The sequence below is a fragment of the Protopterus annectens genome, chromosome 7.part0 (assembly GCF_019279795.1).
Source record: "Protopterus annectens isolate FY-2018-M chromosome 7.part0, PAN1.0, whole genome shotgun sequence".
NCBI classification, from domain to species: domain Eukaryota; kingdom Metazoa; phylum Chordata; order Ceratodontiformes; family Protopteridae; genus Protopterus; species Protopterus annectens.
In genome coordinates, this window is record NC_056739.1 from 1,701,842,064 (window position 1) to 1,701,869,065 (window position 27,002).

At 40.0% G+C, this 27,002-nt stretch overlaps 1 protein-coding gene across 2 annotated transcripts in view; it reads right to left on the reverse strand.

Moving 5' to 3' along the window:
• BBS1 (Bardet-Biedl syndrome 1) overlaps positions 1–27,002 on the reverse strand; it is a 1,329,035-nt gene that overhangs the window by 851,382 nt on the left and 450,651 nt on the right. For both annotated transcript variants that reach the window (XM_044078217.1, XM_044078216.1), the window contains one exon: positions 16,371–16,502. In XM_044078217.1, coding sequence (XP_043934152.1) covers positions 16,371–16,502 — 132 coding nt within the window. The remainder of the gene's footprint in view (positions 1–16,370; positions 16,503–27,002) is intronic.

The window sequence follows — 27,002 nt, forward strand, 5'->3', positions numbered from 1 at the left end:
GTTCACCTGGCTCCCAAGGTCTCATCACACTTTTGGTGTTAAGTAGACTGCCACCTATGTGGTAGTTCATGGGTACAGAGTTTTTACCAAAGGGGATGACAATGCAGTTTTTGGTATTGAGCTTGAGGCCATGGCTCTGACACCCGGCATCTCTCTCAGTGAGGCCCTTCTGTAGGATGTCCACATCATTTGGGGACTCGATTATGGCTCCTAGTTTGCAGTCACCTGCGAACTTCATTAGTCAGAGACCTTCTGTGTTAGCCTGTACTTCAGAGAAGTAGATATCGAACAGGAGAGGACCCAGGACTGAACCCTGTGGTAATCCACTTGTCACTGGTTTGAAGTCGGATTTGGAATCTTCAACTTTTACAGTGTGGGTTCTGTCAGTGAGCCAGTTGGCAACCCATCTTGTGACGTAGGGATTTATACCCAGTTTAGAGAGTTTATCTATAATTCCAGAATGGGGGATGGTGTTGAAAGCCTTGACGAGGTCAAGATAGGCTGTGTGAACCACCTTACCCTCATCTACGGCTTTGATGACTGCTTCAAAGAAATCAATCAGGTTCAGGAGACATGATCTGCCTTTCACAAACCCAAACTGGGTGGGGTCCAGAGTTTGGAAGTTACCAATGTCTTTGTTTATAAGTTCCATGATGATATGTTCCATGGTCTTGCAGACCAGGTTCATCAGGCTAATAGGGCGATAGTTACCGGGATCTGGGGTGGCTCCCCCTTTGTGGAGTGGGATAACTGTTGCTGTGCACCATTCAGTGGACACAAAGCCTGAAGTGAGGCAATGATTGAACATGGTACTTAGGTGGGGAGCCAGTTTGTTTTGAAGTTCGTGTAAAAAGCAGCCTGGGATGTTGTCCAGTTACATCGATGCTGTGTTCTTGGCTTTAGAGAGTGCAGTTTTTACCTGCGTTGTTGTGACTACAGTGACGCTGCATTCTTCCGGTATAGATATGGGCCCTTTAGGGGGTGAAAGGGGGGTAAAGTTAGCACTGAACCTATCTGCCAGATGTTGGCAATATCAGTTGTTTCTGTAATTTTCGTGCCATTGTGCTGCAACTCAGAGCAGATCTGGGTGTTGCCGTTGAGATTCTTGACATAGCTATAGAATGCTTTGTGGTTGTCATTAAAATCACTGGCAATTTTGTTTTCATAACTAGCTTTGGAAGATTTTATGAGGGATTTCAGTTTTTTACTGAGGCTGACCAGGGGAGCTCCTTCCCTCATGGGATTTTACTCTCTCTTGCAACAGTTTCTTCCTTCTGTTGCAGAGTTTGTTTATGGCAGGGGACAACCAGATTGGCTTCCTTTTTTTGGAGGATAGCATCTCGGTTCTGTTAGGGATAGCATGATCTATGCACACGTGTAAGTGCTTATAGAGTGCATTTGTGTAGGATTCAGCAGTCGTAACTGTATTGTCCATCTGCATGGGCATCATGAAGTTTGTCAATACTGTCTTACGAAGCATGAAGTTGGCTTTGTAGACATTTTTTGCAGTGGTTTCCTTAATGGGGGGTGGGGGTGGGATGTGGATATCTAGGGTGATTAGCTTTTGGTCGGATTTGATCAACGAGGAGTTGATCTCAGATGTGGAACACCAGTCGCTCATGTTGGTAATGACTAGGTCTAGGATTTTGTTGCCCCTGGTGGGGGTGTGGATAAGTTGATACAGGGCATTAGAATTTATGAATTACACAAAGCGTTGAGCGAAGGAGTTGGTACATGAGTAGTTTTCCCAGTTAATGGTGGGGTAGTTGAAATCACCCATTTATTAGTGTGTTTGGTTGAACCCTAATATTTTCCAGTATATCAAGAAAAGAGGAGTGGGAATCCTGGGGCATGGTGGGTGATCTGTAGCAAGCTACAATTTGGATTGCAGTTTTGCCCAGAGATAGTTGCACTTGGATAATCTCAGATGCATTATGCTGCGCAACTAGCCTGGAGGTGTGGATATCCTTAATGAATATGGACACACCTCTGCCTTTAGTGTTCTGGTCCAGGTTTGATATCCAAAAGGTGTGGTATAAATTATGGCCTGGTAATGCAGGGGCGCTCTCTGGAACCTTAAACCAGGTTTCAGTCACTTGCACAGATATCGATGTTCTCCATTTTAAGGAGTGCCTCGAGTGAGCGCATTTTGAGGTTTAGATTTCTAGCATTGAGTAGCGTTACCCTCAGTTTTTGTTTGCCTGTACCTGTTACAGTGGTGAATTTGTCATTTGAACCATGCCTAAAAAAGGCACTATAGGGCGTTAAGTGCCTTAGCCAGTATTCGGAATCCAGGGGCGACAAGTGCAGGCCATCTCTGGCAAAGCATCGTGGTCTGTCGACCACATCATCGCAGGCAGACAGGTACTGATCCCCTAGAAGCTTAACCAATTGTTGAAGTCAATCATTTTGTCCTTGTACTGGGGTATCATTCTGGGCAATGGCAGGATGCTACTCAGGGCTAGGGTCATATCTGCCTGGGCTACAAGATCGGAGAGCTCTTCCATGTCTCTTTTCATGTAGTCCAGGAAGGTACGTCTCAGGTCGTTCACACCAACATGGTTTCTTCCTGAAAGTGTTGAGGACCTAGGCAATAGACACAGAGCCTGTGGGTGTCCAAAATGGCAACTTGTGCCCACACTTCAAACACTTGTAAAACCAGAAGGGCCCTTCTCAGTCATTCCTATGACAAAAAATTTTTTTTTAAGGCAGGAAATAGAGAAGAAAAGGAGATAGCGATTACCAGTAATGGTAATGAAGGATACACTACTGTCTAGAGGAAAATAGGGAGAAAAATAATGTCAATAGAAATATTAGCAGTACAAGGATAAGGAAATGATAGAAAAAGACAAGAGTACAATGAAAAAATTTAACTTATCTGAAGAATTCAAAAATGAAGCTCAAGAGCTATGGCAACCACATCTTTTGTGAAAAGCGGCAAACAAGATCTGAGGTATGTTAGAGGTTGGTGCATTACGGGTAAGGGAGAAGTTTAAGAGCTTTCTGGTTACCACAAGCTTTAGCAATGGCTGAGTTGGATCTGAGGATTATATTCAAACCCAACAGTTGAGGACAGAATGAAAACTGACATCAGATCAATGGCTCCTTTAGCATCTTCTAATCCTTCCAGAAGTCAAACTGGAAGGGGGTTGAGGAAGAATGAAAATGGACAACACAGATGGACCATGATGATGAGTACATAATTTTTTTTTCTGATGATGTCATTTTCATTCATTCCTCAACAAATGGGACAGAGTCCCCAGCTACCTAAATCCTGGGAGGACTAAGGAAGGATATTTCTTAGCACCTCTGAGTTGAAGGCCGTTCTTCCCCTAGAGACCAAATCCAATAAAGGGATGAGGATTAACCCAAGTTGTAGCTGCAAAAATATTGTCCAAGGAAGATCTGGATAAAAACACAGAAAAAGTCACCACAGACTTGGTGGAATGAGCCTTTAAAAGTTTTGGAAAAGACAAACCCATGTTTTTTGTAAACAAAGGAAATTTAACCATCTGGCTAAAGCTACTTTAGTAACTGGCTTGCCCAATTTTAAATCCAAAAAGGAGACAAATAATTGATCTGCTTTACTGAAAATGTTTGTCCTATGTAGATAAAATGTTAACTGTCTGTGAACATCCAACAAGTGCAACATATACTCTCCTTTGTTTGAAAAATTTGGAAAGAAAACTGTAAGGTTGATAGTTTGATTAATATTAGATTCTGACACCACCTTAGGAAGAAAGGATGGGTTGTTTCATAACGATATCCTATCCTTATAAAAAACAACTAAAGAGGCTTAGAAGATAGGGTCTGAAGTTCTGAAACTCTTCTAGCAGAGGTAATGGCCACTAAAATTACAGTTTTCCAGGTTAAAATTTTTAGTTCACATTTAGCTAATGGTTCAAAGGTGGCTTGGGTCAAAAATTGTAAAACCAAATTCAAATCTCATGGAGGTGTAGGATCTTTAAAAAGGGGGATCTAAGAAGAAAGATTCCCCTTATAAAGGTCTTACAAAGTTTGGAAGAGACTAAAGATGAATTATTTACTCCAATATGAAAAGTACAAATGGCAGAAAGCTGTACTTTAATAGTTGATGAACTAAAACCTTCATTAAAAATTGTAGCTAAAAACTACAACTTTAGGTACTGGCACTGAAAACGGGAAAGGGATCAGTGCCATTTTTCTGCACCCAAACAACAAATCATTTCCATTTACTTCTATAAATTTTTCTAGTGAAAGCTTTGTGGGAACATAAAAGAATGTGATGGACAGGGAAAGAGAGTCTGAGTTGTCTAGCTATCAATAGAAGTGATCAGTTTTAAAATTAAAATGTCTGAGTGTAGCATATCTGTTGGGTGAGACAGGAGGTCTGGAACTGGATCCAGAATCCATGGCGGGTGAAGCGGATGAGGCAAAAGAAAGGGGAACAAAATCTGATGAGGCCAATAAGGGGCAATAAGGATGACGGCGCTCTTCAATCAAAATGCTTTCTGAAGGAATTTGGGGATTAGAAGTACTGGGTGAAAAGCATAAAGGATACCGATGGGGGGCAATCTTGGAGAAGAGCATCTCTCAGTGACTCCCTCGGTGGGGGGATTAGGGCAAAGAACACGCTGCACTTGTTGAGGAGAGATGCAAAGAATTTGCAACAAGGTTAGCCCCATCACAGGAATATCTTTTCCACCACTTTCATGTTGAGTGCCCACTCATGAGGAATGAATGGACCTGCTTAACTTATCTGTTATCACACTGCATTTCACTGGAATGTGCATTGCTATCAGAAATCAAATCGATGAGATTATCCATTGCCATACTCTCAAAGCTTTTTGACACAGGGGGATATGATTTTGTTTCTCCTTGTTTGTTCATGCAATAGACCACTGACATATTGTTCCATTTGAATCACAATAATCTCGGAATGGACAGTGTCTTCGAAGGCCTGTAACACTAGGAAGACCGCTCTCATTTCTAGGACATTAATATGTGTATTGGCCTCTTCGGGGGACCATATACAATGGACTGTCTTTCCCAAGAAATGCCCCCTCACTCGATTTGGGAAGTGTCCATGGTAACTATGGCCTTGAGTCTGAGAGAGAATGAATGGTCAACCTTGCATTATCTGATTAGAGTAAACCCACCACAGGAGGTAATTTTTGCATGCCTGGGCTATTTTGATTTGGGTGGACAAAGGTTGGTGAGGAATAGACCACTGAGTCGCTAGGGTCCACTGAAGAAGGCTCATATGGTATCTTGCTAATGGAACCAAAACCATCAAAGTAGACATTGACCCCAATGCATGAAGGATCAATCAGGCTTGTGAGAGAAGAATTCTGAATGAACTTTTTTGACTTGAAATTGTATGGCTTGCACCCTTGGTAAAAGAAAGGAGGTTGTCAGGGATACTGTGTCGAACAAAGCTCTGATGAACTCCAATATCTGAGTTGGTTCTAGCTCAGATCTGTTGTTACTGATAGTAATTCCCAGCTGAAAGCATAACTGGAGTACATAATCCCGTGCTTTGATCAGATGATGCCTGGTTGGAGCAGTTATGAGCCAGTCGGCTAAGTAAGGAAACACTTGGAATCCTTGCAGTCTCAAGTGAGCTGCCACTACTGCCATGCATTTGCTGATCACCCTGGAGGCTGTGATGAGACCAAAAGGCAGAGTTCTGAATTAGTAGTGACTGAGGCCCAACCGGAAGTGTAGGAATCTTCAGGATTGCCTGCTCATTTTGGTTTACTATCAAAATCTGGAAATTAACTTGTGTATTTAATCATGCCATCAAAATATAATGTTGAAAATAAAAACAGTTTTACTTACCAATTCCTAACTATATTAAAACAGGGTGTTTCGTATTCAAAGTTTTAAAAATGTGACCGTTGAACTGCATTTGTCATCCAGATATTGTTATTACAGATTCGCTAGGTTTAATTTCAATGTTAAAAAAACTTTGAAACCAAACATCCTATTTAATGTTACTTGAAGTTCATTTCCAGATTTTGATAACAAACCATTCATTTTTATATGAAAGTACCCATCCTTAAGATCTCCTGAGCACATCCAGTCATCCTTGTGCAGAATGGACTGAACTGTGACCATGCAGAAATTGGTGTACTGAAGTGACTTGTTCAAAATGCTGAGATTCATAGATGGTCTCTAATCCAGTTTTCTTTAGCACTAAAAAGAGTCTTGAGCAACTTCCAGACTCTTTCTGGTCTGGTGGGGCCTCCTGGATGACTCTTTTTTTACTAGGAGTTTTTTTATTTTTAGTGCTGCTCCTTTCCTCTAATTGGGTGGAAGATCGGGCATTTTGTTTATTGTTAAGGGAGGGGATAAGGAAAAGGGTATTATATAACCTCTGGAAATAATCGTATGCACCCATGAATCAAAATAATCTTGTGCACCCCATGAATCTTTTGTAATCTCTAGCCAGGCTCTCTGGTGCAGGGATAAATGACCCCCCCCCCCCCGACTACCTCCATAGGTGGACAATTAGGCCTTCTTTCAGGAGCGCTGGTAGGATTTGTCCAAGAAGGTATCTCTATATCCTTGATTTTGTGTGCTTACTCTGCCATGTGGGTGGAATCTTCCGTTACAGTTCTCCTCTCTGCCCCTGGGAGAACTATCTCCACATGAACCTTGGAAGAGACCCTGGGACTTTCTGAACCACTTTTTTGAACATCTCGTTGATTCCTTGAAAAGAACATTTCAGGAGTTGGAAAACGTATGCCCACAGCAGACAGGGTCTTACCATCCTCCTCACACCTATATAGTGTGTCTTTATCCTTGGAGCCAAATAAAAAACTTCCGTCAAAAGGAGCATATGACAAAGGAAGACTTGAAGGGTTCTGCAAAATTAGAGGTGCATCCAGGCATGCCTCCTAATGGAAATGCCTGAACCTGCCCATTCTTGAGATACCTCCAGCTGCATGTGGGATGAGCCTTATGGAGTAATTTGAAATAGACTGTAGGGTAGCCAACTGTGAAGCAATCGAACTCTCTGCCTCAGATGTAATGGTCCCAGAGAGGGATTTGGTAAGTTCTTTAATCAAATTCCAATGGAGTCTGGTGAAGCCTGCCAAAAAATTCATCAACCAAACTGCAAAAGTTGTTGAAGCATATACATGCTTCCTGAATCTGTCCATCACCCTAGACTCCCTGTTAGGGCGGATGAAGAGAGGAACTTTGTTCTGCAAGTTCCTTTTGTGTGGCCATGGCTACAGCCATGACATCAACTGGTACTCCCTTGCTCCAAAATCCCCTACACTTAGGTAGTGCCAGGATCCTGTTTGGTCTCTTGGGCATCAGCTTGATGGAATCAGGTCCCTTCCACACCCATCGAAAGATCAAATCAATGAGCTTGTTGGTGGGCGGAGTTGCCCAGGAGGTATACAGGCCAGCTTCAAAGACTTCCAGGAATACTGATTCCGCTTGGGAAGGTTTGTGACCAGGCACCCCTTTGCTTCTTCCAAAGGAGACATCATCAGGTGGTGATCTTGGGGACCCTTCTTCCTCATCGAAATCAGTATCCTCTAAGACAGACATTTGAGGAGAGTGTAGGTGCCTACATTTGCACTTTCTCTTCCTAAGGACTTCTTCAGTGGGATGTTCCAGATAAGTATCGGATGATATCAATATACCCTGCTTGGTGTCCTGGAGACTTTGGGCTGGCTGTTTCTGCGGTGCAGAAAGTTGAGATTCAAGACAGGTAGACAATTGGGTCTGGGAAGCAGGAGCCGGGGAGGGTGTACATGTCCTTTCTCTTGGAGCAGAGAAAACTCTTTCCACTACCTCGATAGCAGAATGCCTCTGAGAGAAAGACACCAATGGTTGCAATAAGACATGCTTCCAGACCGTTGGCTCTTTCCGACCCAAAGGCAAACCACTTGAGGCATGGGTCAGAGCCAAGATGTCCAGCACCGAGGCTCTGAGGGACAGAGATGGCTCTGACAACCTCTGAGTTAATTCCAAAACCTCAGATCTGGAAGAGACTCTACATCTCTGAGTCATCCGGCTCTGCCATGCTCAGAGTCGGCGCAGTCAGAGATGGTATTGGCATAGAAGATACAATGATCTTCGGATCCAATACAGACAGATTTGGGATCCTCAAATCCAACTGCTCTGAAACTAAAGGTCAGATCACAGAAGACAAAACAGGTGGGGGAAGTACTGACAAAGATCTACGGACATGACAGGGTAGGAGCAGTGAGAATCCCTATTTGAATTTGCGTCAAGAGGAATTTCCTCATCATCCTGTCCACATCTGCTTCGGTCAAACTTCTGGAGGACTGAGAAGAAGCTATTGATGAAGCCATGGAATGATGATCCCTTTCCAGAAAAGGAGATTGGAGATGACAGGACACCGAATCCAGACTCGGAGGACATCAAATCCGAGGTGATTTATCCTAATACTTCTTCAGATCTGAAGGTTTAGAAATTTTTTGAGGCAGTTCCAAACCCAGAGCTGAGGAACGTGTAGGGTGCGAGGCATGTTCTTTAGCCTCTTTTTTGTCATATTTCTTGGAGGTTGCGCCTCAGATGCGGTATCAGAGAATTTTGAATGGAGTAAAATTAGTTTATTTCTCTGATCGATAAGGGCCCTGGGATTAAAGGCCTTCCAAATATCACAGGCAGAATCCAAATGGACCAAACTAAACAAGCACACATAGCGTGTGCATCAGATAATAGAATTTTATGGCCATATGTTGTACATTTTTTAAAACTGGAGGGTTTTTTAGCCACATCTATTCTAACAGAATGAGGAGAAAGGACTTTTTTTTTTACAGAAAGTGAACGATAAAGGGAAAATATTACTAGCAATGGTAATAGAAGAGAATACCTTACAGGTATAAGGGAGAAAAAAGGGAAAAGGGAAAATACTAACTATGGTACTGCAGAAATTCACTAAAATGTGTAGAAAAAGGCAAAGGAGGATATGTAGAAACTTTATTAAAAAAGGTAAAAAGATAAATAAGGAAATTTCTACTTTTACTCACAAAAATCTACCACTGCTTGAGAGCTAACAGTGCCAAATGCGAAGGCAGCAAATGAGATCTAAGATATGGTAGGGGACTAATGCATTATGGGTAAGGGAGGAGCTCAAGAGTTTAAGTGTTCCATGAACTCGAAAAAGTGGCAGAGTCAGATCCGAAGTTCAGATCCAAACCCATTTGTTGCGGAATGAATGAAAGTGACATCAGCTACTAAGGTAGGTACTTGAAGGATGCAAGTGCTGGGTCCATGCATTTTTTAATATACCATAGAATCTTTCTGATGTATAACTTAGTGACAGGAATCATAAGAAACATGGATGCCATCAACCCCAGAATCTTTGGAAACTCTCTGTCTGAAATCTAGACTGAACTGAAAAGCTCAGAAGTTTTCCAGATAAAAACCCACCTTCTCCTGCATCAAAAACGTTTGCTGTGGAGTGTCTATAAAATATCCTAAAAGACAATCCAGTGTGAAGCAGTCAAGGAGGATTTCTGAATGTTCAGCTGAAATCTCAGATTGGTCAGAATAGTTGAAACCCATGTTAAGGACTCTTGCCTTCTTGGAGAAGACTTTGCAAAGATAAGTAACTCATCCAAATAAGGAAGAAAAAATTAGAGTATCACTCAGCCTCCTATAATCAATGGTTGGAGCTACTTGAAGCAGCAGATAACCCATAGGGTCATGCAGACAGATACTGAAATATAAAGGAAAGATGTAAAACTGGTCTCCAAGAAAGCTCTTTCGTTGGTACCAGAAACATTCTGCAACAGAAGCCTTTGTCCCTTGAATTAAAGGCATTGGTTCTATGACTCCTTGGGTGAGCAACTCCGAAGAACCAGTGAAAAAAATTTGTTTTGTTCAGGGGAAGAGAGGAAGAAGAAAGGAAGCATGCTTGCACAGCTATCCTGAAGTCATACACTGTCCCTTTATTGGAAAGATTCCTATTTGACATTGTTCCCCTCCTTTCTATTTGCTTTTTAGGTGTCAAAGGGGAACTGGGAGATTAAGAAGTAGTACCTGAATAATCATAGAAACTCAATAAACTAATTTCTCTCTTTCATTAAACTGTTTCGTTCAATTTTCTGAAATCATATCCTTTCTCTGTGTTAGGACCCATCAACAGCGGTATTTTCTTACATTCTTGTTCTCTCTAGATCATCATTGCTCTTTTAATGTTGTCAAATGCTAGCCTTCCCTCCACAAAACTGCATTGATCCATATTTATTTTGGCAAACCTTTGACTTCCTATTAGCTATTATTATAGACAGAAACACTTTATAATCATGATTTAAAATTGAACTGGGCTTATATGATGCTGGGGCTGACTGGTCTTTACCTTTAAGTATTACAGGCACCTCAACTTTCTTCCAGGGTGCTGGTGTTTCCACTCATTTTAAAATACGGTTAAACAAAATCTTCCAGATCTTTAGCACTTTCTTCCCTCATAGCTTCCAAACTTCCACAAGAATTCCATGATCTCCTGGAGATTTTCCTGTAGATTAATTATACATCACTATTTTTTATCTCATCTCCTCCTATCTTAACTGATAATTGTTGAGCCTCATCTACCTCTAACTTTGCACAGCTAAGTCTTCCATAAATATTTCTGTTTGTGCTTTTTCTTTATTTCTACATACCTTAATTAAGACAATTAAAATTAACAATGTAGCCGGTGACTCCCTCTTTGCAAACTCTGCAGGCAAAGCATGGAACCTCCTTCCAGCTAACATTACTTTGCTCTCCTCCCTATCCCAATTCAAAGCTAAACTCAAGCAACATCTGGCACTAAACTGGCTTTGCCACTTTAACAAGCCTGGCTAATTCTCACCATGAATGTATATAATCTAGTAATCAAATTACTGTTATTTTCCCCCTGACTGTTCCCATGGGTAACGCTAACATGTGATATTGTCTATTTCATGTCTGCTTATGTCATTTGTAAATATCTCATCTGTAATATGTCTTCTTTGTTATTAATTATCTGTCCACCTTGGTAATATGCCTTCTTTGTTATTACTTATCTGTCTACCTTGGAGCTTTTCTCCCCGAGCCTCCACTGAAAATGGACATTAATCCAGTTGGACTATCCCGGTCAACAAATGTAAAATAAATAAATAAAATACCTTTGCTTTATACAAATTTTCATAAAATTTTCAAAATATCTCTAATACCTCCACAGGATCTCTGGATAGTTTTCTTATTATAAGATCCCTATGTTTGGCAACAACCCATTCTAGTTTCTGTTGTCTAATTCATTATGTTAAAAAAATTTTATGCTTTGGAGTTATCATCAAAAACAGTTGCTTAGCAGCAGTCTTGCTAAACTCATGCATATTATCCAGGTACTCCCGTATTTTCCCTTCAGCACTCTGCAGCTGCACCTCTTCTTGTTCTGAGGCACTCCTTATTCTGCAATAATTTAACCTTTGCCAGCCTCTCTTAACCACATCTTTTTTCTTTTATTTCTACCATATCTTTAAACTCAAATTTTGTTTTATCCCACTCACTAGCTATAACTTCTGAAGAAAGTTCTCTCTTCACTAATAACTCTCAAATACTTTCCACTAACCATTCCTTAAATTCCTCTTTTTAACAGGTACATGGGGAAATGCCAGTGTCTCATTTGTGCATCCTCACCCTGCACTTTTATCTTAGTTGTTATTGGTCATGATCTGAAATCACTGGATGTATGTCAAAGCTTTCAATTAAATGCACATGTTCCTGTGAAATATAAATTCCAGTACAGCCATCTCGTCTTTCAATAAAGCATCATCAATTATATGAGTTAAGAGTATAAAATGACCCTTGAATATAACCTTTTTTTGGCAGCGAAAGGAAATAAACTCATAAAATGCAAGTACCCATTGCCGAAAGTGGATTTCCTAAATCTGCTAGTATCTAAATAATCAGCATGATAGGTACATTTAAAAAAAGATGCATTCTGAATATACTTCATGAAATGTACCAATTCCCCTTTAGTTCTACTCCATAAAACAAAAATATCAAATATAACTGAATACATTTTGCAGAATCTGAATAAAAATGCATCTCTTTTCCCATGTAAGCATCACTAAGTTCATATATATGGGTACATGCTGTGCCTATAACCATAGCCTTAGCTTGTATGAATGTTGTTCACCTTTGAAATAAATAAAGCTATTATCCAACAACTATGTTGATGTATTCCATTATAAGTCTAATATCAAAGGTGTTAAAAAACTTTAGTGAATGAAACTCTAATGTACATCATTAATGAATGATTGTAAGAATCCCTGATAAACAAGGGCAGAAACAAAAGTAAGAAAATATATCTGGGATGCTCTGTCAAATCAGGAACAGGATAAGGAGGACTTTGTGTAAAGCATATAAAAATGACAGAAAATATTAATTTTATCTAGAAAAGGGTATGTTTTTTTCTTCATATTTGATAAGAACACGCCAGTACTATGATTATGATGTATAATTAGTTTATTAGCTTGTAAAACATGCAAAATATATACTGCGATTCCAAGACTCATAAGTACAAGCTCAGGAATTATGAAAAAAATGCGAAAATACAGAACAGTAAATGGTAATCATCATTAATTTCCTTTTTAATTGCTTTCTTTTTTTTTTTTTTTTGAAGATAACAAATTCTGCCCCCCCCCAAGACAGAGCAATGATCACTTTAATATGATTAGCCTCAGCTTGCCATTTGCTTTATTCCACCAATTGCTCCTATAACACTCAATCATCCATCTCTAGAATGTGAAACAACACTACCTCTCACAGCATGGCACATTTGGACAAAATGTGAAATACCAGCAACACGTATTAATAACTTGAATTAGGAAATTCACAGCATATTTAATAACAGTTTCAATATTATTTACCATGGTTATTTCCTAAAATAACTCTTTTAACAATGAAAAAAAAACATTCAATGTGGAACACGGAATTTTATGCACAAAAAAATAAGGAACATTTCTTATAAAGAGATACAGCTGAGAATCATGCTTCTTACACCCAAACGTTTCAACTGCCTGATTTTTGCTTCATATTTTTGTCCTGTCCCTCAGAAAGTTTTTTTATTTTGTTAGATTACAGATTACATTCATTGAATAATGCTGCTCATTACAGTTTCATACTTTTAACTGTTATGGTGCTGTGCTTTTTAATGTTATGTTAATTAGTCTAACATTTAAAAATTGTCCCTCCTCACTCCCCCATTATTTTTGACTTTCTCCAAAATTCTTGAGCAAAGAAATTGACAACAGCTCTCAAATGTCCCTGATTTTGCCTGATATCTTCTGGTAAATTACTAATGATCACAGTTAGTCAATACTGTCAGAATTCAACATACTTCTCAATATTCAGAAAAAGCATACTGAAGCAATTACAGTGGTTATGTCAACTTTTTAAGTGAATTAGATAGAGTATTATCTAAAACCTTCCCAGATCTTGGGCTTGTCTCCCATCATTTCTGTCTTGTCCAGGACTTTTAAGCAAAGAAGTGGACAGGTCAGTGCAGGCCCTCCACTCCCATCCCATCCCACTACACATTTGCTCACAGTAAATGTAAATAACTTTAAAAAAAATGGGCAAAAAAAATCTCTTTTCGTCTGTGGACAGTGTATATTCTTACCAATGGTTGCAGTCTTGCAGGTTAATCTGGTATCGCTCTACAGCTCTTCATTCATCATTCTCAAAACATATTTTGAAAGTGTATACACAAACAGTTGCTACAGTATCATATCTACTCTATTTCAGACCAAGGCATGACATAAAATGGTACTTATCTTCACTGTGCTCCTTGGGGAAAATATAATAAAAGTGATGAGACAGGTGAAATTATTCCTGCTCTATTCGAGATATAGGAGATTGCAAATCACAAATTACTTTTGTCTCATCTTGTGCCCTAAGCTACACTCAGCAAACTGAAAAGAAAGAAGCTGGTTAAAATCTTACAACTACTTTGGTTGTCTATGTGCTTCTCAGCTCAAGGCAGTACTTTTTTATCTATGTTTATCTCCTGCTGCTCACCAAGCATTAGCCCCCTTGTAGCCAATAATTTTCACTCATTCTCCCTTTCTTGGGGTATCTGATCATGAAAAATCATCACCCACGCAGCCATCAAGAGTTTTCTGAAATAGCCTAACTCCCCAAACTTCCAGGCAGCTGACATATATGTTCACTGAAATAAGGACTCTAATACCCTCTTCGGGCACTTTTATGCACATACCCTTCTCAAGAAGCTACATGCCCTCAAAGGGCTACTGTGAAAGCAATTTGGCAGAGGCTAAACATATATCCCTTGCCTATCTACAGGATATCTTTCACCCAGTCCCAGAAGGCTCAAGTACTGCAGCAGACTAGACTGCCAACCTTTCCCAAGGATGAGCAATTCGACCTCATGAACACTGTCCAACCCCAATCTTGCCTGACTCCTCCATTGCCCAAACTGCTAACTGAACTTGGATCATCTGGGTCATAGACAAGGCTCCATCTCTATATGCCACTGAATTAGGCGTGAAAGAACGGTATATTATATTCTATACTTACTAGAAACATGCCCAGCCATGGATATATTTCTCAAGTAACTCTCTCCTTCATAAAGTTGCAGATCACAAGAACAAGCCGTTATTTTGCCAGCTCCATGCAGAGACAGGGATAAAGGTTTGACTACACTGGAGGCAACCAGAGTTTGAATAGCATCTTTAGCACCTACACGAGTTGGCCAGGGAAGAGGGGAGTGAGTGGCCATGGGGGCAGTCTCAGACTTACCACAAGGGTGACAAATAACAGGAGCAGCAGGTGTTACCTAATGGTGTTCATGCCTTCCAACCCGATGCTCTCATTGGGCATTCACACCTGTAGCCAAAGGGAATATGGTATGTACAGGCATGCTTCCCCTTGGAAGGCAGCAATGGCAGAATCTGAAGGAGCTGCCAAGGAGGCAGGGGTGTTCCCAAAGAAAAATGGTAGGCCAGCCTCCAGTAGCAGCAAGCACCCTCCCTGCCACCTGCCAGGGAATAGAAGGCTGATCGGGGAACCTTGGGCATGAAGAAGCAGCCCTTAGGGCTCGTGCCTAGCCCAAGAACACCTGACTGCTGTTAACCCTCTCCCTAGTATGAATGGGCTTACTCAGTGCTGGCAGGCAGTGTGGCCATCAAACAGAGGTCCTATAGATGGAAAGCAAAAAAAAAAAAAAAATTTTGTGCATCAACTTCTTCCAAAATATGGAACAATTTATCTGTAAAACTACAATAAAACAAAATTTAATGAAGTTGCAAAAATTGGATTTCTAACACCCTCCAAATTTTCATAAAATTTGTAACAAACCACATCATAATACGTATTTTCACATCCCATATTTTTCCTCTTTATACCAAAATGAATCTTCTCCATCTATTCAACTACAACCCCTTTGTACCATTTTTGCAAATCGGGTTGATGTGTCACACCAACAGTGATTAGCATTTAGAGCCAATCTTCACTCTGCCGGGTCTTCTCTACTCATATTAATACACACTCAATCTGTTTCTATTAAACCACTCTTTTTCAGAACAAAATACAACTAAGATGCTGTGTAACTCTATTATTAATTGTACATTATAAAGACCAGCCTACTTTTCCACACAGGGCAACTACTAATCTTACCTCGTAAAAGATTTTAGTGGTATTTTTATTTATTTTTGTATTTATTTATATTTTGTTCACTGGGTTTGTCTCACTACCCTAGTAGCAGATTTTCTGGGAAGACCAGAAGTGGTATTTAAAATACTAGAGGAAATTTGGCCAGGGTATCAGGGAACTTACCCTAATCTTTTCAATAGGTGCCGTGAGATCTTTTTATCCACTTAAGCTACCACCAACTCAAGCAGCTGGATCCCTGGTTTAATGCCTCATCCAAAGGACAATGCCAACAGTTGAATAGATGCAGAGTATTAACCATCTCTGGTATTATTTCCTATCTGCACATTTAGCATACTGTACAATTACTTATGTGCTAATGTTTTATTATTTACAATACTCATCTCTGCATGAAGAATGAAAACTGAGTTATTTTTTTTGAAGCATGTATTGACTGCAGCAATGTGGAATGAAGAACATCTGAGTTATTTTTTTTGAAGCATGTATTCTATTTTATTACTGAGGCATGCATTTAAATAATATATTTTATTTCTTGTATCAATTACACTATGTATTTAAAGCTCTTCTCCATGGACCTCTACTGAAAAAGGGGCAATGCCAAGTTGAGATTTCCTGCTCAACAAAAGCAAATACATTCTCATGTTTAAAGAAACCTCTTCTGGATTAATCAGCATAACAATACTGACTGGAAAGGCCTTCTGCTTCAATGGATGCATTTATATCAAAGTAAATTATTTACTCACCTTAGCAAGTACTGTAAATGCTTCTGGATCTAGGATGTAGATTTCCAGACTTTCCGTGCCAATCACAAGACAGCTCACGGCATCTTCATCTGCCATGTTTTTCTTCAAAGTACTCATGCACAGGATTACTGTCTGCATAGAATAAAAGAGCAAGGAATTCAACAGCAGGAAAAAAAAAAACTTTGCTGACCTACCAAATCAGCTTACTCACTCTTTCAAAAAATCAGTGTTGACAATGCCTTCATCCTTCATCCGCAATGTTTTTTTTTTTTTTCAGTTCATCAACTAGACTCTACAAAGCCTTACCATAGTTACTTAAAAAACTCAAGTTTTCTTTATACAATCACAACAGAAAGGCAGTTTTAGAAACCCATTACCTTTTCTGTTAAGTGATTTAAAGGAATGAAAAATTCTGATGGCACAAAGATTTGCTCATATAAACAGTCTGCCAATTTCCTTATGAGTTAGGGGAGCTGGGCAGTCTGATTAGCCAAAACCTACAAACTATTTCACACTACATCTGGTATATGCATTCCTATATACTCCTGCTTTATCATACTGCTCCTGAACCCAAAGCTAATGTGCCAACTAAGAAAAAAATGTTTCTTCAACTTGATTCCGAGCTGCCGCAACTGTTTTAAATCACATATCTGTTTGCTTATATTACTTGTAAGCAAACAGATATTTGCACCTCTGTGACTTAAAACAGTTGTAGCAGCTCGTTGTAGCAGCTCAGAAGCAAGCTGAAGAGACATTTTTTTTCTTAGCTGGCACATTAGTTTTGGGTTCAGGGATATTACATTAGTACATATATCTAACCTCAATGGAACATATTTAAATGTGATCACTCAGTTTTCAATCTTGTGCCAAATCTGTTTCTCAAGGTACAATAACCATATGCTCTTTTAGATTTTTAGGAGTGACAAACATTTCTTTCCGTAATGCATTTATTTCAGTGAGTTATACAGAAATGTATGTTATCCATCCCTTTTCTTCTCAGTCTTTCAGTTTGTACATTGAGATCATTATATCACCTCTTAAAAAAATTAAAAACATAGGTCCTGAACAACTCTGGTCACTACTGTTGGGGCCACACAAGTCTGTCTGTACCCTTCCAGGAATATATTATAACTAGAAGCAGTAATTCAGATTTGGGAACTGCTTATAACAGTCATCAGTCTCCACCTTCTATTGATGACACTCCCTTCTTACTAGCTTTCCCATCTGCATTTTCATAACAGCCTTGCCCCCTTTACTCCATCTCATGACGACTGCCTCTATGCCTTTTTTCCATTTTTGTGGTCAATATAATTCCAACAGTGAATAACTACCACCTGTTTTTAGTTCATTAGCAGCATCATTATGTACTTTTGTCTTGAAAAACTAGCTGCAATACCAATGACCACTTCGTAAACTCAAACTGATGTTTTTTTTTCATACTACTTGAACTGGCCACTATTACAGAAGATTCTGACATACCTACAAAGAGGAAGGCTTTCCCTTTCAGATCCTCTGTAATTACATTCTGACAAAGATGACCATCATTCTAAGGCACTTCGTCTTTACTACCTCTCACAGGGTCACACCGTTTACATTCCACACTCTTGCTTCATTATAATGGGTTACATCAGCTTTTTTATCATGACTTTTTCATTCACTTTCCTTATGGTCCATTTATTTTCTTTTAATCATTCTTTCTACAGTTCTGCTTTTTCTGATACATATCCAGTGTATCCCCATGATATAGTGCTATTTTCTCACTTCCACATAAGAATTTCCATTACTTCCGAAATACAACTCCCATACAGGTTTTTCCCATGGGAAACAAATGCCTTTCTAAATGCATTGCAATGTTATTTTTAACTTATTGTATTTATGAGTAGTCAAATCTCCTCAAATCTTTCAGGTTTTGAAAATAATTTTTTCAATTCTTCCTCCTGATGTTGAATCAGATCAGCACCAGAGGCAGCTTTTTTAACAGCTTCCACAAAGCAGCAACTTGAGTTGTAAGCAACTTAATTTTTTTCTTATACTCAATAAGAATATTAATGAATTACAAAGAACAATTAAAATAAACAGATTCACACTGTTGTTTCAGATCTTGATAATCTGGACCAAAGAGAAAGGAAGGTTTCATGGCTACGCCTAACCATCAAGAGGTAACACAATGTTAACAGATATTGTTGCAAAAAAAAAAACACATTAGTAGAATGCCTTATGTCTTTATTAACAAGTATCTAAGCCTTCTAATCGATCTTTTCTGGATAGCTCCTTCTCCAATATCAGAATTCACTAGCACTCTAACTACCATTTCAAATAATTCTAGCACTGTTGTTATTTACCTACATACGAATTCCACATATTAAAAAATACTGAAAACAGAGATGGAGAAAATTAACTTAAATTCTCTTTGAACAATATGTTTCACCACAATGGACCATATATTCCAAAACATTTTCTATCTGAAAACATCACTTGGTCATAAAAGGAGCTTGTAAAACAAACATGATAGTTGAACTGGTGCCTCAGGGAAAGTCTTCTAATGGTTATAAATTTAAAATATATCACCATATTTTTAAACCTTCACATTCATTACATCATTAACTATGTTATCAATCAGAACAGACTCAAACTATTTCCAAATACAACATAAACGGTTAAAATAAATATTTTATACCAAATATTTTATAATATATAAGTTTATAATAATTATTATTATAGTTTTTTAGGTGTAAATATTGTACTGTCTTATTGACCACAATTATTCTTGTCTGTAATGTACTTAAATAATATGCTATATTGACAATTTAATTATTTTCATAATTGTATCTATTTAGTGGAAATTTTCTCCCCAGGCTTCCACTGAAAATGAGCCAACAGCCCAATCAGACTTTCCCAGTAAACAAATATGAAATAAAAATACTCGTACCCTGACTTCTTTATCCTGCCCCTGTCCTTACTCATGTTCAAACATCTCATCACTAAACTAGAGCAAACGTATAACAAAATTGCCAGATTTGCCACCAACCTTCCTTACAAATCTCACCACTATCTTGCCTTTAAATTACTCCAATGGCCAGAATTTTCCAAACAGCTGCTTATACCCCAGTTACATATTGCACACTCTAGCCTACATGAATCCTCATCCTGTCCTGCCATCTCCAATTTAGTCTCCTTCTATAACTTCCCTCGTCACCTCCGTACTGCCAGTAAACACCTCTTTCAGTTATACAAACCCAACAAAAACATTGGTAAGATCCTTTACAAATACTCTGTAGCCCATGTTTGAAATTCACTCCCTCTCAAACACAAGAAGCATTCAGCATACATACCTGTTTAAGAAAGAACTTTAAACTTTTTTTTCCTAAAGAATTGGTCATGCCCTTGTCAAACCCCCACTTGAACTATTCTCCCCTATTCTCATCTTACCTGCTTTTTCCTATCAGCTCTTTTTCCTCCTTGTACTTGGTTTAGCAAACTGTATTCATACTGTACTCAGTGTAATATTCTCTAAACCTTTTGTTATTTGGCCTATGCTATCTATATACTGTTCTCAAATTTTGGAAATTGTACTTAACTGTTATTTTACATATGCATTGTACTGCTGTGCACAAATTGTTTGACTTGTACTATATTTCTGTGAGCCTACTTTAATATTTTGTAAATATCATTATTACTTGTATTATTTCTGGAGCTTTTCTCGTCGGGTCTCCACTGAAAATTGGCCCCTGGGTCAGTTGGAATAACCCGGTTAATAAATGTCAGTAAATAAATAAAGTAAATAAATAAATAAAATACTTCATGAGAAAGTACAGTTGGGAAAGTAATCTTTCCGTAACAGTAGATGTTCAAATGATAACTGCTGCAGGAGCCTAACTTATGTGGGGTATACCTGGACAGGCTACAACAACCAGCCAGCTTGCAAAGCTTCAGGGCATCTTCCATGCGCCCAAACCATTAGTCAGCTTGAGCTGAGCTGACTAAAAAAGACAAATCTGGCTGCCAAGCCCTTCAGAGGTTTCAAGCCAATGGGGGGTGGGCTGAGCCCTGACAGGACAATGTGAAGAACAACAAAAATTATATCTGAACATCTACTGTTATGATAAGATTACTTAAACAACTGTTCATCATATTGATCACTGCTGCTGTAGCCTAAGCAATATGGGTAGACTACAACAGCTTACAAATTTTGGGAGGTGGAAGGGGAAGAGTCCAAGAGCCCCTGGAGAATGGTCCTAGCAAAGCCTTATCTAGACTTTGGGAAAGAATCAAACATATAATACCTTGCAAAAGTACGTATAGAGGGCCAAGTTGCTGCTTCTAGAATACTTCTAGATTCCAACCCGTTACAGAAAAACATAGACAAAGCCAAAGCCCCGGTAGCGTGGGTCTTGACCCTACCTGAAATAGTTTTTCTGTGGTGAGTATAACAAAAGGTAATAGCCTGAAACAACCATTTGGAAATAGTCTGCATTGACACAGGATGTCCCCTTCTTTTACTATCACAAGAAATTAACAACTGATCTAAGGATCTAAAAGATTTAGTTCTGTCAAGATAATACCCAAGTTGTCAGTGAACATCCAAGGTATGGAATATCATTTTCTCTTTCATTTTAGGCTCAGGAAGAAAACAGGGAGATAAATAGCTTGGCTTAAAGTAAACTTGGGTACCACTTTAGGCATAAAAGAACAATTATTTCTCAAACAAAAGCTGTCTTTGTGGAAAATGAGATATGGTTGACTCACCATAAGAGCTTGCAACTCAGATATCCTTCTTGCAGAGGTCAGAGAAATAAGTAAAACAGTCTTCCACGTTATTAACCTCAGATCAGACATATTAGTTAGTTCAAATAAAGCAAGTGTTAGCTTCTCTAACACAAAATTAAGATCCAAGGAGGCACCACTGTTTTTCATGTAGGCCTCATGTGCAAAATATCTTTTAAAACATTTTGACATGAGAATACATTGAAAGGAGAAGGATCCAAAGGCAGACATGAAAATGAAAGTTACATACTTACCATAATGACAGATCCTTTCATTTCAGTCCATCAGATGCGACATAAGGGTCCTTGAGCCCCATATCCAGTCTGGCTGATTTAGTACTCTAGCCTTGAGTCCTTCCTAATTTTTACCCCCAAATCCTTGCTCACCCCTGAATAACTCAGATGGAATTTGGAGCCTGTTTTAAGCACATATGTACTGTCTTTGATTCAGGTTAGTAAGTCCTAGATACATACAATGGCAGGGGAAAGCAGGTTGGCTTGAGCATATTGGATGGACTGGAATGAAAGGATCGATTGTTATGGTTCATGCATAACTTATGTATCTTATTCATTCAGTTTGTCTGACCCAACATATCTCTCAGAATCCTTAGCTACTAGACTCCTGGGTGGCCTTTTGACAGAAGACCTTTCAGGGTGGAAACCCCAAAGGAACATCTAGCTCTGGAAGTACAATCCAGTTTGTAATGTCTGACAAATACAGGAGCTGAAGACCAAATGGCAGACTGAGAAATTTCATATACGGACAAAGCCCCTGAAATGCGCTGTTGAGGTAGAAACTGCTCTAGCCGAGTAAGCTTTAGGCTTAATGGACAAAGATTTATTCCTGGAAGTATAAATAAAGGAGGTAAAGTCTGACAACCATCTGGAGGGATAAATCTTAGAAACATTCTTGCCCAGCCTGTTATGTGCAAAGGAACAAATAACTACTCATCTTTTCAGAAAGAAGCTGTTCCATGAAGGTAGAAGTGAAGTTGCCTGTGAACATTTCTTTGCATGCAAGGTGTATTCTCCTTTGTTTTGCTATTTGAAAAGAACACTGGAAGGTGAATGGGCTGTGAACAGTCTGCTTCAGAAGCTACCTTTGGAAGAAAGGAAGCATTAATTCTAAAGTTAACAATGTCCTTGTGAAAAACTATGTATGCCGATACTGAAGACAGGGCATGGAGCTCTGGCACCCTGAAGTGAGGCTTAGAAAAATACAGTTTTCAACGACAAGAATTTCAACTCAGCAGATGCACATGATTCAAACGGGTTTAGACAAGGCTTCTAAAACCAAATTCATATCCCATGGAGGGGCTGGATCTTTAATGACAGGCTTAAATAAAATATGCAAATTCAAATCCCATGGAGGGGCTGGATCTTTAATGACAGGCTTAAATATAATATGCCCTTAAGAAAAGCTTTACATAGCTTGTTAGAGGCCGAGGAATAGTCTTGAAAGCCTATACAGGAGGAAAAAATGGCTGTTAATTGTACCTTGATGGGGAAGAAACTGGAGACGGTTGAAAACAAGGAAGATGGGAAGCACAGAATGTCTGCCACTAGGGCAGTAATGGGATCAGCGTTGGGAGATTCTCCCCCTACAGCAAACCTTTTCCACTTATTATGGTACACTTTGCATACAAACTAATTCTGTGAAGCTGTATATAACTGCAAAACATCTGAGGAAAAAGTCCCATGCCATCACTGTAATTGGATGAATCAAGAAATTAGCCTCAGGTTGGTAAGATCCAGATAAGGTTCACTGGATAAGTGAGAGATTAGATCCAGAATTGTATCCAGAAACCAAGGGGATTCCATTAGAAAGGGTTTCACAAGGGGAAACCAAATCTGTCTGGGCCACAATGGGGCAATGAGGATGACTTTGGTCTTGCACTGAACGGCTTTCTGTATGAACATGGTCATGAGGGAATAGGGGGATACGAGTAGGGTAGCCCTGGAGTCCAAGGCCTGAACAAGAGGGTTCCTGTGGGTTCTTTCTCTGATACAGGAGAATTTTGTAGTAATTGCTGCATTTAATTTCTGTGAGGCTGCAAACCAGTTGCAGAATGGCTTGGCACAGCAGTTGAAAATCTCCTTCACTACACTGGATTTAGGAACCACTCGTGAGGAAGAATGAGATTTCTGCTCAACTTGTCCACAAAGTCAATGAACCTCCCAGGGAAGTGTGTTGCTGTCAGATAATAGTGACAGGCCATGGTCCACTGCTGCACCCTCATGGCTTTGTGGCAGAGTGGATAGCATCTGACTTCCCTCACTGCTTGTTTATGTACCACATGGACTACTGTTATGTTGTCTGTTTGAAAGTTTATCACCCTGGAGGAAGGCAGTCCTGTAATTCCTGCAAAACGAGGAGAAAGTACCGTTGTGTAAGATCTTACCATAATGGCAGATGTCCTTCTCTTCACTGTTGTACTATTATTTACAAGAGGGATCCCCTGCCAAAGGCGGCCTGACACCCAACCAGTATACCAAACCCTTTAGGTTGTTTTTAAAGTACTCTGTCCATCACACATATACTTCCCATGTATAGTACAAGGCATAAATGTGATGTCCGGGTGTACCATCCTCAGAACTGAGAGCCCCTGTAGGAATGTCTGTCCAAGGAAAACGAGAGGTAACCAGTACATCCAGAAGAGAAAAGTACAAGGGGGAGGTAGTGAATACTACAACAGTGAAGAGAAGGACATCTACCGTTAATGATAATATCTTACAAAACCGTACTATGTCCTTCCATTTCACTGCTGCAGTATTCTTGAAAATAGAGAAAGTGCAAAAGCTCAGGAAGGAGGATGGACCAGCAGAGCTCTCCAGGAACTTATGAAGAATGGCCCTAGCAAAACCAGCTCTAACTCTGGATATCACATCTAACTTATAGCGCTTGGTAAATGTATGCACAGAAGTCCAAGCAGCTGCCTCAAGCATAGAGTTAATATCTAAACCCTTGACAAAAAGCACCAAAAGAAGCCACAGCCATAGTAGAATGAGCCTTAACAGAAGAAGAAAAGCTCTTGCTATGGAAGCCATAACAAAAAAGAAATGGCTTTAGAAATACAAGAAACAGTTTGCTTGGAAAAAGCCAACCTAAGGATCCAGGATGAAAGGAAACAAAGAGCTGATCAGATTTACAAACAGCCTTAGTCTTATCCAAATAAAATCTGAGTTCTGTATGGACATCCAAAGTGTGGAGCACCATCTCACTAGAAGATTGCAGAGACAGGAAAAAAAAGAGGCAAATAACTAGACTTTTTACATCACTTTGGGCATAAAAGGAGGAGTCATACAACTTATAAGATGGCTGCACACAGCTTAACTCTAGCTCTCCCAGTGTAAAAACGGATCTAAGAATTCCCCGAGTCTCTTTTTGGACTGAGGGTAGTCCTGACATTCCCACTGGAAATGCTCCCTTAAAGTATGTAGGGTTTCATCAAATGAAAAATCCTCTGGAGGAGAGGCAGAATCCTCATAAGCAGGTAGGGGTTGCATGTCTTCATATTCAGAAACCTCAGAGTCATCGGACTCCTGGTCAGATAAAACTGCACAAGTCTCTCTTTCTTTTGGAAGTGGTAGACTGGCTTCCCCTAATAAGCATGATAAGGTCTTCCGCCATTTTAAGCATTTGAGACTGAGGCATGGAAGCAGGTGCCTGAGCTTGGGTCATCAGGTTTTTAGGTGTAGTTTGTACCCTGGGCCTTAGAAACTCTGTAGTTTTAGAAAGAACTGAAGACGTGAAAGAAGTAGTCAGTTTAGTTGAGTATCGGTAGTGCAAAGAACTTCCTCGGAAGCCGGTGCCTGCTCAGCGGCTCCAGACCCATCCAAGGTGGAGACATCCGCAGGATCCTTAGTCAAAGAAGAGTCTTGCAGCATACCGGACACCGAACGGGTCTTGGTAGCGGCCTGCAGATCCACAGCAGCGGGCATCAGAGGCTGCGAAAGCGCCTTACTGAGGGCCGACGAACTGGTGACTAGCTTAACGGAAGCATCGTCAGCAGTTTTGGACCTGTGTGGTCTGTCTCTGTCTTTATCCTTATGTTTTTTGGAAGATCGGTAGTCAGATGGCTTAGCGAAGCCATTTCGGAATACGGAGATCAAGAGCGAAAATATTTAGCTACTATAAGGGCCCAACATAAGGGCGATGAACAAAGCACAAAAGCAACAGCGAGGGACACCGTGGTCTGGGCCTAAACAGGTGATGCAGTAAGAATGGAAGTCTCGCTGTGGTATTTGCTTTCCACAGGTGTGACAACTGTTAACTTTTTCTGGCATCGGTTAGAGCAAGTAAAAAGGATCCCCAACAGGGTACTTAGCTTTAGAAGACTTCAACTTCAATTTGGAGAAGAAACTCAGGTAGCGGCCGACCGGCACTCGTGCAAACCGCTTCTGCTTCAAGCTCCTCAGCAAGAAAGACTGATGTAATGGTGTCGGCTGCCTGATTTTATACCACTGATGACCTGACGTCACTCCTGTAGCAACAGCAACTGAAGCAGAAATACTAAGCCTCTGGTATTCGGGCCGACTGAGGGCTATCCCTGGCAAGATAACCCAAGTGTGATGACTGCAACAGTGAAACAAGAACAGCTAAACATATCGCTGCCACCATGGTTCCCAAGACTTTTAAAACTGTTCTCGCCTGCACTCTCATCTTGGAGAGAAGGTTGGAGACTTGCTATCTCAGAACTATAACTCTTTCTGTAGGAAGTTTTGCCATCATGTTTACTGTGTCTAAATCTGCTCCTATAAACACAGTATGTTGCGATGGCAACAAGGCAGATTTTTCGTAATTTACTGTGATACCTAGGTGAGAGCAGAGAAATAATGTGGTGTTTCTTGTTTCCAGTAGTAGATGCTTGGTGGTGGCAGTTAGGAGCCAGTCATCTAGATACGGAAACACTCGGAATCCTAGACGCTTCAGATGAGCCGTGACTACTGCCATATACTTGAACAGTCTGAGGGTTTTAGTAAGACCAAAGGGCAGAGCTCGAAACTGATAATGACTGGCTCCCAGCTGGAAGCGCAGATGACTCCTGGATAGCCTGTCTATCTTTATGTGGTACTATGCATCCCAGAGGTCTATAGCGCACATCCAATTGTCTTTTCCCAGAAAGGGAAGAATCTACTGCAGTGTTACCATCTGGAACTTGGTCTTTTTTACTGATTAGTTTAATTTGCTGAGATTCAAAATGGGCCTCCAGTGCCCCGTTTATTTTGGCACTAAAAAGAATCTTGAATAAGTTCCGGATCCTATTCGGTCTGCGGGGGACTCACTGGATGACTCTTTTGTCTAGCAGCTTTTGAATTTCTAGAGTTGTTTGATCACTTTGACTGGGTGGAAAGTCTGGGGTGTTCTTTATGTTTGGGATGGGAAGGGAAAGGGGTAGGGAGTAGCCTATGGATATGATACTTTGTACCCACTTGTCTTGTGTTATTTCCAGGCAGGCTTCTAGGTACAAAGATAATCGACCCCTGACTGCCTCCAGAGATGGACAGATGGGCCTCCATTCAGGAGCGCTGAAAGGGCCTAACACAGAAAGAATCCCTGTCTCCCTGATTTTGCAGACCCCCCCCCCTCTGCCGTGTGGATGGCGTCTTCCATTCGTACTTCCCCCTCTGCCCCTAGGGGAAGAGTCACCACGCGTGTCATGAAAAACTCTCTGGGATTTATGTAAATGCATCTTTCCTCCCTTCTGACCTTTTGGATAAGGTCTAGAAGGTATGGAAAAATGGACTCCCCTGGCAAAGAGAGCTTTCCCTTCTTGCTCACACCTGGTTAGTGTGTCCTTGACTTTTGGCCCAAACAAAGATGAGTCATTGAAAGGGGCATTAGTAAAGGAAGATTCAAAAGGTTCTG